The sequence below is a fragment of the Palaemon carinicauda genome, chromosome 2 (assembly GCF_036898095.1).
Source record: "Palaemon carinicauda isolate YSFRI2023 chromosome 2, ASM3689809v2, whole genome shotgun sequence".
Taxonomy (NCBI): domain Eukaryota; kingdom Metazoa; phylum Arthropoda; class Malacostraca; order Decapoda; family Palaemonidae; genus Palaemon; species Palaemon carinicauda.
This window is the reverse complement of record NC_090726.1, coordinates 144,096,694-144,110,005: the sequence shown is the minus strand read 5'-3', so window position 1 is coordinate 144,110,005 and position 13,312 is coordinate 144,096,694. Positions and strand designations below refer to the sequence as shown.

At 34.9% G+C, this 13,312-nt stretch overlaps 1 protein-coding gene across 2 annotated transcripts in view; it reads right to left on the bottom strand.

Annotated features, from left to right (window-relative positions):
- Positions 1–13,312, bottom strand: part of LOC137622218 (glycine receptor subunit alpha-4-like) — a 300,662-nt gene that overhangs the window by 8,044 nt on the left and 279,306 nt on the right. For both annotated transcript variants that reach the window (XM_068352710.1, XM_068352702.1), the window contains 2 exons: positions 11,485–11,700; positions 4,887–5,179 (listed from right to left, as the gene is read on the bottom strand). In XM_068352710.1, coding sequence (XP_068208811.1) covers positions 4,887–5,179; positions 11,485–11,700 — 509 coding nt within the window. The remainder of the gene's footprint in view (positions 1–4,886; positions 5,180–11,484; positions 11,701–13,312) is intronic.

Below are 13,312 nucleotides of genomic sequence, written 5' to 3'. Positions count from 1 at the left end.
GGTGTCGAGGAATATGAATCAGAGTTGATTAATCGACAGTGAGCGACGTCAAGCAGAAGTTGGGAATGTGAGAGGAAGTCTGCACTGAGGATTGGCGATGTGACGTCAGCCATGAGAAACTTCCAATTATATTTGGTGCTTCCAAACACTAGTGTGAGGGTTTCATTACCATGTGGGTATCACAGATCCGTTGTCAGCTACCAGGCAGATGTCGGCAGACTTAGACATACTACATGGTGTCTGAAAGAGTCGCCTTGGCAGAAGAGAACGGCAAGCACCCGTGTCTACCAAAAATCGCACGCCCGTACCTACGTCATGTAAAAAGAAAAGATTAGTGACAGGGGAGGCCACCGCTCCAAGTAATGGCCTACTTTCAAATTTTTTGGCCACTGACAACCATTTGCATATTTCTTTGCAGCAGCCAAGAATCTGGAGTAGTAGTAGCATAACTGTGGCCGATGGGCGTCAGGGAATGGCTATAGCGGTCGTTGGTTGGGGCATCAGTGAGTAACGGGTGGTGGGTGGTTTTGTCGCCACTCCAGTATGTCATAGGGTGGGCTTCTGTGTCCTGCATTCATGTCAATTTCAGTCCATGTTGAATAGTTGTCTACTTCATCAGGAATGGAGGCATTGATGGAGGTCTTGAAGGTGGTGAAGTGGCTGTCCATAAGGGCATCGACTTTGGTCATCAAGTCCTTCATGGGCAAAATACCAACATCGGGGATAGCAATGCGTACAGGTTCAGGTAGGGGCCATACTTAAAGGCACGAAGTAGATTAACTTTATGAGGAGGGCTATCTGCGGCAGGTTATTTTGGTGAGGGAGAGAAAAAGCCTTTTGGTTCCCCGATTGTTGAGAGGTGAAAAATTTTTGCTATCCTGGCTGCTGGCGATGGTGAGTACTGCTCTAAGAGGTATGATATGAGAGTCATAAGTTATTGAGGTGTCCCCTTACTCACTCAGCCAATCGGAGATTTCCGGGAAAGTGTCCTCGGGGATCACCGCGAGAACGTAATCTGCTTTGGTGTTTGACTGAGTCACACTCTTGATGCAAAACTGGACTTCAGCATGCTGGAACTAGGCAAACGCTTCTCTGTTTGTGAAGGACAGTAGTTTCTGGGGCATGGCGTTGATAATAGTCAGTGTCTGGGGGCGGCATAATCAAGCAGTAAGACACAACGGTGAGGGGGAAGGAGGGAGGGAGTTGAAGGCGTATATGAAGTGTGTACAATTTCAGGATGATGTCATAGGAGTGTGCATAATTTTTCCTTGACTATAGTAAATTCAACATTGCATTTCTTGTTGTTTCTAGGGTTTTCACAGTTTTTCTGCATACACCCAGTGGTGTAGTAGTAGATGCATTCCACATCTGCAGCTTATCTCTGTAGCCAAGATATCAACTACATACTTAGCAGGTAATATATTTACAGTAGCCCCAATATCCACCTGGAAAAACCACTTGTTCTGAACTAACAATCAGCTTGCATTTGAACTGAAGATATTTACAAATACCATCATCTGGGGTCACTACAAAAATCCAGTCTTCATCAGACTCACCTTGCATCTCTACAACATTGTGGATCGGGACGACTTTTTCTTTGTTGTCTTGCATTTTTAGTACAGTATTCCAGTTTTTGGTACCATCATTGGGGCATTTTAGCACAAAGAGATTCTGTTCATTGTATTTGTCACACGTTTTACCCCAAGCAGGGCACAGCTCTTTCTTAATGACATGAGTATGACTACAAAATTTGTACTGCTCTTGAACTTCATCATATTTAGCAGATTTATAATTAGCCCTGCCAGGATTCTTCTTTTTATATTGAGTAGAAGCAACTGCAACTTTGTTTATTGAGTCTGGTTTCAGAGATTTGTGCTGTGTTAGGGCACATTCGACTGTTCGAAAATTGTCAGTAGTCTTGCCAAGAGTAAGAGCACGTTCCTTGAACAAATCATTATGGGTGTCTTCAGAATGTACGCCAAATACAATCCTATCTCTAAGCAGAGAATCATTACAGCTTTCACAGTAATTGCAAGTTTTCCCGAGAGAACGTAGGTCAGCAAGGTATGCATCAAATGATTCATATTCAGATTGGTTCCTCTTGTTAAACAAATAACATTCATAAGTTTCGTTTACCTCACCCACAACAAATTATTGAAACTTGTTGATAATTTCATCAACCTTACGAACGTTCACATTATTTTGGAACTTGAAACTATTAAGAGTAAATAGAGAGTCATCAGCAAAGCAGTCTTTCTGAAGGGCTACTTGCATTTCACAAGTTTGTTCCGTGAGTCTCGTCAGGATAACGTGAGACTCCCACCTTTGCTTAAATAGTTTCCAGCTGTCCACAGGGTTGCTTCCCAGCATGCATTGTTGTGGACGTTTGATTCCAGGTAACTGGGAGGTGATGGTGGTTGGGTATCAGGGATGTTGAGTCAAAGTGAGCAACAACTGAGCAATAATCGGGAAGAACCACAATGTCTGATTCAGGAGAACTTACACACATAACTATGCAGAACGTTCAGAAGCTTCCACAGAACAATTTCAGAAGGTTGGGGACGAGATTTGAAGCGCTTTTCACTGTTGCCACCATGTTTTGTTCTTGGAAGACAATTAAAACGATCATTAGGCTATCATCGTTTATTCTCAATAAGTGCGGCTGCCCACTAAAAGAGGGCTCCAAGTAAAAAACTTACAGGTGCTGCCATCTAGCATGTATATCACGTAACAATCTCTACCAAGGCATTTAACCAATTTTGGGGTAGTAGCCGACATGAAGAAAAGAAACAAATGGGGACTTTTCTTCTCTTCAATCCTCTCAGCCTTACGAGGGATTAAGCAGAGTTTGGTTAGTACTGCTAAGGTGCCACTGCCCACCTTTCCCCATTACCCACCACACATGAAGCTTCATATTCTGAAACCCCTACTGCTACTACCTCAGCAGTCACCAAGGCGACCGGAAGAATCAGCAGGGCCCATCAGAACTGCATCACAATCATTCACTCATATTTCTAGCACACTCTTTTTGCCTCTCCCACAACTATTCTCCTATTACCTAGAGCTTCTTTTACTCCATCCATCCACGCAATCCTTGGCTTCCTCTTGTACTTCTCCCATCAGCTCTTGCATTTATCACCTTCTTCAGCAGACAGCCATTAACTTTACATGGCCAAACCACCTCAATGCATTCATATCTAATCTAGCTGCTAATTGATTTCTTACACCCCACAATTCTCACCCTCACTACTTCGTTCCTAACCTTATCTAATTGAGATACACCAGCCATATTCCTTAGACACTTCATCTCCAACACATTCAATTTATGTCTCTCCGTCACTTTCATTCCCCCCAGCTCTGATCAATACATCACAGTTGGTAAAATAACTTTCTCATACAGAACTCTCTTTACATTCATTTCTAACCTTCTATTCTTTATCACTACCTTCACACACCCCAACGTTTTACATCCTTCATTCACTATCTAATGTACATCAGCTTCCACTCCACCATTTGCAGCAATAACAGACCACAATTACTTGAACTGATCTACTTCCTCAAGTAACTCCATTTAGCCTAGCACTGCCCTCCCTTTTCATGCATCTCTTACCCAGATTAACTCTCACTTACTACTCTCACACACCCTCCCAAACTTTTTTTTATTTGAACGAGGCGCAAGTTAGGTGATGACTGAGAGGCGAGGTGAATGTAACTGAACTTTCTTCAACAGACATCGAGCTTAAATATTACGACTTGCGAGCAAGAAGGTCACAAAAATTCAAACAACATTAGGCATGAACTATCAAGCTTAAACAGGTAGTTTATTAACAGTGCAGGGAAGAACGAGTGATGAGATAACAATTAAAAGCGTTATAGTGCACGAGTGTGTATGAAACACGTGTAGTACATACTAATCGACCCAGCTTCTCGGAGTCTACAACCAATACAGTATCATCTGCAAACAACTGAATCACCTCCCACTCATGATCACTCTCATCTACCTGTCTTTTTACCAGAAATAATCTTATCGCCACATTTCTCGCCCAATTTTTTTTATACAATATACAGTATATCACCCAGCAGCTAAATTTAACAACTTCACCCTAAATTTTTTCCATTTAATCATACTAAACTTCCATTATTAAATATTTGAGTTGGTTAAATAATTATTTCATATATTGTCCCCACCTTGCTTCTACGGACAATTCAAGTCTCTTTCCAATATTTTGTATATAATATCTTACATTTCTTGCTTCAGTGATTGAAAAGTCTCTCTCTCTCTCTCTCTCTCTCTCTCTCTCTCTCTCTCTCTCTCTCTCTCTCTCTCTACCTATATATATATATATATATATATATATATATATATATATATGCATGTGTGGGTTTTTTACAAATATATAAATAAAGTAATTGTACTAATATTACCCATTTAATTACACTGAGACTTTTCGTAGTGAGCATAGAATGTCATTTAGACAACTGCCAAAGGGACAATATTAAAAACATTGAAGAGTGCACATAAATATTTAGAAATATTTTTTAAATAGAATTAAATATTTCTTTAGATCTTTACGGTTCCATAAAAATGCTTTTTGATATCTTTTAGGTTACACAGCAAATAATCATGTAAACAATTCAGGTTGAATAAAATATTTGTAAATAACTTTCCTTTCAAATATTTTTACAGAATACTTATCAAACAAGAAATACTGTATATACTATTAGGACTGAAAAGAGAGTTAACATAAATGTCTTTAATTTTGTACTGAAAGAGCCTTAGGACGCTGTAAATCAAGCATACGAAGACTTCTTAAATACATCAATAGCTGTTAATCAGTCGATGTTATCACATAAAATGGACAAAACCTGAGAAAAAAATAACTTACGCTTAAATGTATGAGCGATTTTCTTTTCATCGTATACTGCTGCTCAGAGCCGGAGGCCACCGGCGGAATGACAGACGCTTCTCGGTCTGATCTTTTTGAAGGGATTTGTGCCTCCCTTCGTCTCACCCTAGATGGTTCGTAAACGTAAGCCCTTTGGCCATGATGAGGGTCCCAAAAGACAAACCGACGATGGTGTCTGGCCAAGTGAGTGACGGCTGTGAATTCCAAGAGGGCTAAGAAGACAAATGCCGTGCAGGAGCCCATCCATATGTCAAGCGCCTTCACGTAAGAAACTGTCGAATGAAAGAACGCTTTGTTACAATGACACTTTTTGGGAGAGATTAGAAAGTGTGATTATTGGTCAGATTTTGTTTATTTTCATTTTAATTTAATAAACATTTAATTTCCAAATGCTAATAACACGAAATTGTGTGGAATGGGAAATGGAAGTTACGGACAGCAAATTCATTTTGTGTAAGAATATATTCTTGATTGATGATTTAATAATATACATTTGCTTGAATAAATTAATTAGTATAAATGTCTGGCCAAAAAACTAGTGATCTATCTACTAACTTTTGTAATTCCATTTGAAATCAAGTTCTGCTATTTTGGTTGCAATACGAGAATGTTTGTGGTCGACAGATTCCTATGTAATTTATTCTAGTATACACATATATCAATATATCTATCCATTTTTATTCATCATAATTTGTTGGACAGGAACTTACGGCTTATTAATTTTTTATTCCTGATCTAGATATTAATCTCTGACACCGTCGTTCAATTAGTTCGTTATGCATGTTGCATAAGATTTTTCATAATTCTGACCATCCCTTGCATTCAGATATTCTCGGACAGTACCATCCTGTTCGCAATGTTAGGTATACAGTTAATTCTAATAGTCAGCCCTTCTCCATCTTCAGGCTCAATACTACACAGTATTATAATAGTTTTATTCCAGCTGGGACCAAGTTGTGGATTGATCTTCCTAATCAGGTAGTTGATTCTGTGAAACTTCAAAGGTTCAAACATGCAACAAATGTTTTTATGTTGTACAAGCTGACATAAGGCTCTTTTTATAGACATATGAAAGATCTGTTTAAATGTTGCTACTGTTCTTTAAATATTTATCATAATTATTCATAACTTCTCTTGTAGTTTATTTCCTTATTTCCTTTCCTTACTGGGGTATTTTTCCCTGTTGGAGCTCTTTGGCTTATAGCATATCGCTTTACCAACTTGGCTTTAGCTTAGCTAGTAATAATATATATATGTGTGTATTTGTTTACACACACCCATATATATATATATATATATATATATATATATATATATAAATTATATATATATATATATATATATATATATATATATACATATATATACATACATATATATATATATATATATATATATATATATATATATATATATATATATAAAGAGCCTTATGTTAGCTTGTACAACATAAAAACATTTGTTGCACATTTGAACCTTTCTTAATAAACCATTTTTTTTTTTTACAATTGAATAAGAGACAGACCGGCAGTGTTTTCAAAAGAAAATTTGATATCGAGAACTACACCTAAAAATGAATCATACGGCGTTAAAGAAACATTATTAATGCTGAGATCCGGATGTTTAAGGAGCACTGTACTCGACCTAGTTACAATCATACTTTGAGTTTTGTTAGAATTCAACTTCTTGTCCCATAATTTGCACCAAACGCTAATTGTAGCTAGATCTCTATTAAGGGAATAGCATCATATGTAAATGAAACAAGTTTGTTTTCTAGGCCAAACACAATGTCATGTGTATATATTATGAAAATTGATAGGTCAAGAACTCTACACAGAGGAACACAAGATATCACATTCCTATACTCACTATGGTGCCCATCAACAACAACACTTTGCAATCCGTTAAAAACTCAATAATGATGCTAAGAAAGACCCACCCACTCCAACATCAGCTGTTACTAGTCCACTGCAGGAAAAAAGCCTCAGACATGTCCTTCTACTCCCGTCTGTTTATGGTCTTTCTATAACAGTCTATACAAGAAAATTCTCTTAGCTTGTCAATCCGTCTTCTCTTCCCACCCCTGCTTCGTTTGCATTCTACAGGGACCCATTCTGTATTTTTTTTTTTTTTTTTGTCCATCTATTATCTATAATTTTCATTCCATCCTACCCATGACCATTTTTTCTTATTTTTTATTAGAATATCCTTTACTTTAGTTTGTTCACGTATCTATGTTGCTGTTTTTTGTTAATCTCAACATTACTTTTTTTATGTTCTAAAGCTTTAGTAAAGCTCTAAGTTTCTAATGCATAAGTTAATACTGGTAGGACCACCTGATTAAATATTCTTTTTTAGAGAAAGGGGCATTTTACATTTCATAATTGCCTTTTGTTTACCAAAAGCTCTCCCTCCCATATTTTTTTTCTTTTAATTTCGGTCTCATGTCCTAAGGAAACATTTACTGCCTGTCCTATGTACATTTATCCATCAACAATCTATAGAAGTTCGTCCATAACCCTTATTTGTTGTATCTGTATATTCATTAACATTATCTTAGTTTTACTCATAATTATTTTTCTTCTTTCTTTATTCAAATCTTATATCATCTTTTGTAATTCATCCCATGATTCACTAACTAGACCTATGTCACCTACAAAATTCAAGTTGTTAAGGTATTCCCCATTAATATCAATTACTACATTTTCTTAATCTAAATTCTTAAAAACTTCTTCTAGGCCTGCTTTGAATAATTTAGGAGAGATGGGGTCTCCCTGTCTCTTTCTCAGTCCGTATTTGCTCACTATGTTTACGTAGTTTCAGGATTGCTGTACTTCATGTATAAATATCTTCAAATGTTTTAACATTAAAATTCATGTCTTCCTTGGCTTTGATGGTGTTTCATTACTATGTAAGTTTTGACAGAATCAAAAGCACTCTCATAGCCTATAAATTATAGCTCTACTATGTTGATATTCCCATTAGCCGGTTCATTACCTGAATATAGACTATTGTTGAATACCTACTTCTAAGGCCTGCCTGCTCTCTTCGTTGATTAAAGTCTACCTGTCTTTTTATTCTGCCTAATATGATCTTTGTAAATATTTTATTTTTCAGGTCTTTTGAGTCGCCCATTTTGTGAATTAGTATAATGATAGAGTTATACAAAGATGAAGATATAAAACAGTCTTGCAGACATTTTGTGTAAAGTTAAGCGAATTTTAGCCACCTGAAATGTCCTCCATCTATTATCAAATTCATCATTAGACCATCTTTTCTTGCTGCTTTGCCTCTTTCGTTGCCTTTCAGTGCTTTCATTACTTCTCCTACTGTTAATCTTGGTACTGCCTCAGATGTTTCACTATTTCCATTAGCAAAGTTATTTATTATACAGTAGTATTATAGTTATTTATTATTGTATAGTATTGTATAAAAATCCTCTTCACTTTTTATTTCTCCATCTCTTTTGTTGATATTTACATTTTCATCCTCTAAAGTAAATATCTGTTCACGCCCTGTTACAAGTCTTTTTTTTTCTTTTTTATCAATTTGTTGCTTCTTCTTTGCTTTAGAATTTCCTCAATTTTCATCTGATTGTTTACGAATGTATTGTATTTCTAATTTGTTTATTGTTTTTGGATATTTCTGCTAATTCTTTTTCATCTCCTTTAGGTCTTACCCTCATTTCCAATCTTTTCTTTATTAGGTTTTGGTATTTTCTGATAGTTTTCCTTGATATTGTTTAGGCACTTTTCCACCTATCTCGTGTGCTAATTCCAATACAAATTTTGTTAAATTACTCTTCATTTCTTCTTTAGCTGCTTCAATTCTATCATGTAACTGGGAGTACTTATCTTATATTGCTAAACTAAGCACATTAGATGTTTCTCTTATTACAAGTGTGTTTATTTTCTTTTTTAGAATTAGTTTTTCCCTTTCTTTCCTAAGATCTAGACAAATTTTAATTCTCACCATAATAGGGTCGCTTGACTTTAACTTATTTAGCACTGTAACATCTTTAATTGAATCAACTTTTTTTAAAGGTTAAATGTGTTTCTTTTCAGTTCCAGTTTCATCAGAATAGATGTTCACCAGAACGTCAGCCGGGCAAGCACAATCCCCCAATGTGGTGCCCAAACACAGCAGTATCCTCCCAAGTACACAGCTTAAACCCACGGTTCCGGGCTGGGATCGATCTGCTGCCATGTGAATGCTAGGCGAACACGTTTTATGTTCCCCATTTGAGCTTTTCTATGTCCATTTTCCATGTTCCCTTTTTTAAAAAAAGAGTGTGTATATATCCATATATTACACAAACACACATATATATACACATATATATACAGTATATATATATATATATATATATATATATATATATATATATATATATATATATATATATATATAGCCAGCTCGTAAGGTGAGTTCCACTTACGTAGAATTAAGTAATGTATGTAAATCACATAAGACTTTCGTCATTCATTTCATTGTATTTTTATTCAGTTCAGTATAAGTAAACTTGCGTTATTTTTAAGAATTAACTTTTTATTTCAAGTAGTTTTGTTATGAAGTCGTAATTTCTCTTAGGTACACTATGTGACACACACGAGGTATCGCGAGGGATTTCGTAATTTTTTCCACATGGTTATAAATGACATGAAAATTCTAGATTTCGTTTATTCTTTTTTTTTTTAATGTTACGAGAGGAAAGTGGGTGGAGTTAGCTGAGAGAGAGTTGTCTCGCTAGCAACTTAGTCCCCTTTTTCAAATTAATAAGTTGGAAACCTTACGCCACCAGAGCCATGCCTCCATGCCCCGAGAATGATTTACTAGAAATTTCTAGACGAATTAAGTTAATATACATACTACCTAGCAATGCATAAGAAGCAGAAGAGACCCAGCCTATCCTTTTGAAAGTGCCAACGTCTGCCTGCCCTCTCTCCTCTCAAGTGTGCATGGTGTATCCTCTCAAATATGAAAAGTTATTTCTATCCAACATATATTGTGTATAGTGTTGTTCAAACGTTGGTGATATTATTGGATGTTAATTCAAGTGAAGTGGGTTAATGTAAGTGAATTTATGTTATAAAGTTTTTGTAACTAGCCCTGTGAGATGTAGATTAAACAGTGTAGTGTATTTATTTTGCTTAACCGTTCGGTAATTTTATGTGAGCCAAAGGACGTAGGAGTATCAGTTTGGTATATGTAAGAGTAAATTTGATTTTTTTCATAGTATTAAATTGTCATCTTTTTATCAATTGTCAAAATTAAATATTTTTCATAAATTCATTTCTAGTGAAACAAGTGAATGTTTAATTTTATAGAGCATAATATTTTTTGTCTAACTGTCAGGTCTAGTTCTGATTTATTTTTAGAGTGATTTAATTTTGGTGTTAATATTGAATTGTTGTAACTCTTTATAGAATATATTTATTTTTGTAAAGTGTGTATCATTTCGATCACCAATACTTGATACAGTACTTTGCTCGCTATCCCTGACTAACAACCGAAGTAAGAGGTTAGTTAGAATAGTTCAAGTAATTTAATCATACCTTTTAGATATTCAGTGTTCATATACACTGCCGTCTGGGAGTTGCGTAATTTTCTCTGAGTTCGGTGTATTTCTAGTCTGTATCAGACTTATGTAAAATAAAACAGTTGAGTTTTAAAGCTCGGGAATTTACGTAATTCGCTAATCGTAATAATAATAATAATCATATATATATATATATATATATATATATATATATATAAATTATATATATATATATGTACATATATATATATATATATATATATATATATATATATATATATATATATGTACATATATATATATATATATATATATATATGTGTGTGTGTGTGTGTGAGAGAGAGAGAGAGAGAGAGAGAGAGAGAGAGAGAGAGAGATATTGAGCAAAGGGCCCATATCATACGATGAATAAAATTTTATGTTGTTGGTTATAAGATAGACTCTGGTTTAAGTCTAATAATTATTCCGTTGACTGTCTCACTCCGAAACACGCAACATTCTTAAGGTCCTCAAGATCCTTTCCCTGTAGAACTCGTGCACAGACAAATCCAAGAATTTCTTAATCCCCTTCTGTTTACTAAAAAAGCCTTCAATAAATTTCTTTTTATCAGTTTATTTGAAACACTTTTGTTAAGAAAATTAAATTACCTTCACCCCCTCACTCGCACCAAAGTGTGCCTGTTCTTTTTGCCATATATAGTAATCTATCACTTTGTAAAATAGACCTTAACTTCAAAATAGTCAATTATTTCAGGATGGTTAGAAAAATATAAGAAAACATTTTTCTATGGTTATTTGAATTACAGATGTATGAAAAATTCATTGGATTGAGCACATACAAGGACATGAAACATTTCTTTACTCACAAATACCCGTGATTGATTTGATAATTCTTCTGACATGCAAAATTTAGTTGCGGCAGCGATTTTTACATCACTCAACTAGATTTTTCTAAAGTATGTTAGAATCACAAAACTTACATTAAAAACTACCAGTAAGATTCCACCGCTTCCATCATCAACTGTACAGTATACTCACCCATTGGCATTTTATCTCTGAAGGCGGTTGACTCTGAGCACACTGTGAGGAAGGTGGTGACCCCAAGAGTGACTCTTGACGGGATGGCATCGATATCTAACCAGAAACTGACCCAAGACACCACTACTATGAGGGAAGTGGGCAAGTAGGACTGAACTAAATGGTATCCTACATTTCGGCGCAGCTCAAATGCCGCTTGAAGACAGCTGTAATTGCCTGAGGAAATAAGGAGGTACAACAACATCAGTGTTTAGCTTGGAGGAAAATAACATCCTCCAAGGTATTAAGCATGTCACATACACACACACACACACACACACACACACACACATATATATATATATATATATATATATATATATATATATATATATATATACACATATACACATATATGAGAACTTTGTTAAAACACATGTGACTAATCTATTTTATTCGCGCCTGTTTGAAATATATATATATATATATATATATATATATATATATATATATATATATATATATATATATATATATCATATGTGTATGAATGTATGTAGGTGTGGGAGGCATGTCTTAAAAGTGCTGCTAAAAACCTATAAATATGGCTTATCTGCAATTCAAATTATTTACTAGAGATAATTATAATAGTTCTCAAATCGTGAGAATTATAACCTAAAATAATATATATATCTATACATACTGCGCCGACGATAGTAATTTATGTAATCGGCCATCAAGCAAAAGCTGAGCAGATCAATCTCATCATATTTCAGAGACTGAACCAAGCGACAAACTAAGTTATATTAAAAAGGAACAACAACATTGATAATCTAAATTAGACATATTCATGATCTTTCTAAATCTCGAATATTTTATTCAAAAACATTATCCGCCGGCCTTTTTATTTGAAAGTCTCATGTCACTGGATATCATAGAAAAGACATTTGCCTTCTATCTTTCCTTTTTCTTATTGTCTTTAGATAAAATTTGAATTATTTGCAGTGTCGTTTATAAGAATTTCTAGTAGGCATCGTACCTCCAAGTCCCATGTTCACCGAGATACAAGTGCAAAAATATATTAATTATAAAGATGAAAATACGGCATATAAACCAATCAACCCAGACTTGAATATAATTGTGATAGTGAAGGATCCAAGGACAGCCGGCGTTAGTTCATTTTGCTTATTCAGAATTGAATTATAAGAAAAACTATACAGTACAGCCCTATGCTAGAGATGGGGTATTATCTTTTATAAGAGAAAAGTCTCAGAAATTCGAGAAACTGTCACATATGCGATGAGATGACGTATGCAAAGATGATCTTTCTAATCCAAGAATGGCTACATAATTACACAAGGTAAGTTGTGCATGGGTTGCATCATATCTACCTGACGAGAACGAGGGAAAAAATAACCTTGATTTTGGTCCTTTTTGTATGCGATGCCATAGAACAATAACACGCAAGGTTATAGAAGTGATTCAAGTAACCACTTATTTTTCATACAAATTCATATGCAATACTGGCTATTAAATAAGTCATTCAGCGCACAAAAATTTATGCTGGCATGCATGGGTGTACATTTTACAATTGCCGGTATATACTATGTATGCATATATGTAGACACTCATACACACACACCCATATATATATATATATATATATATATATATATATATATATATATATACAGTACAATATCTGGTTCCATCCACCTTCACATGGCTTAGTCAGAGCTACAATGGTTGAATGATAGAATTACAATTCATTATAAAAGCTATGGCAGTGAAAATAAAATCCAAAATTACGTAGAAGAGGAGAAATTAATAAACAAGTTTCGATAAATTG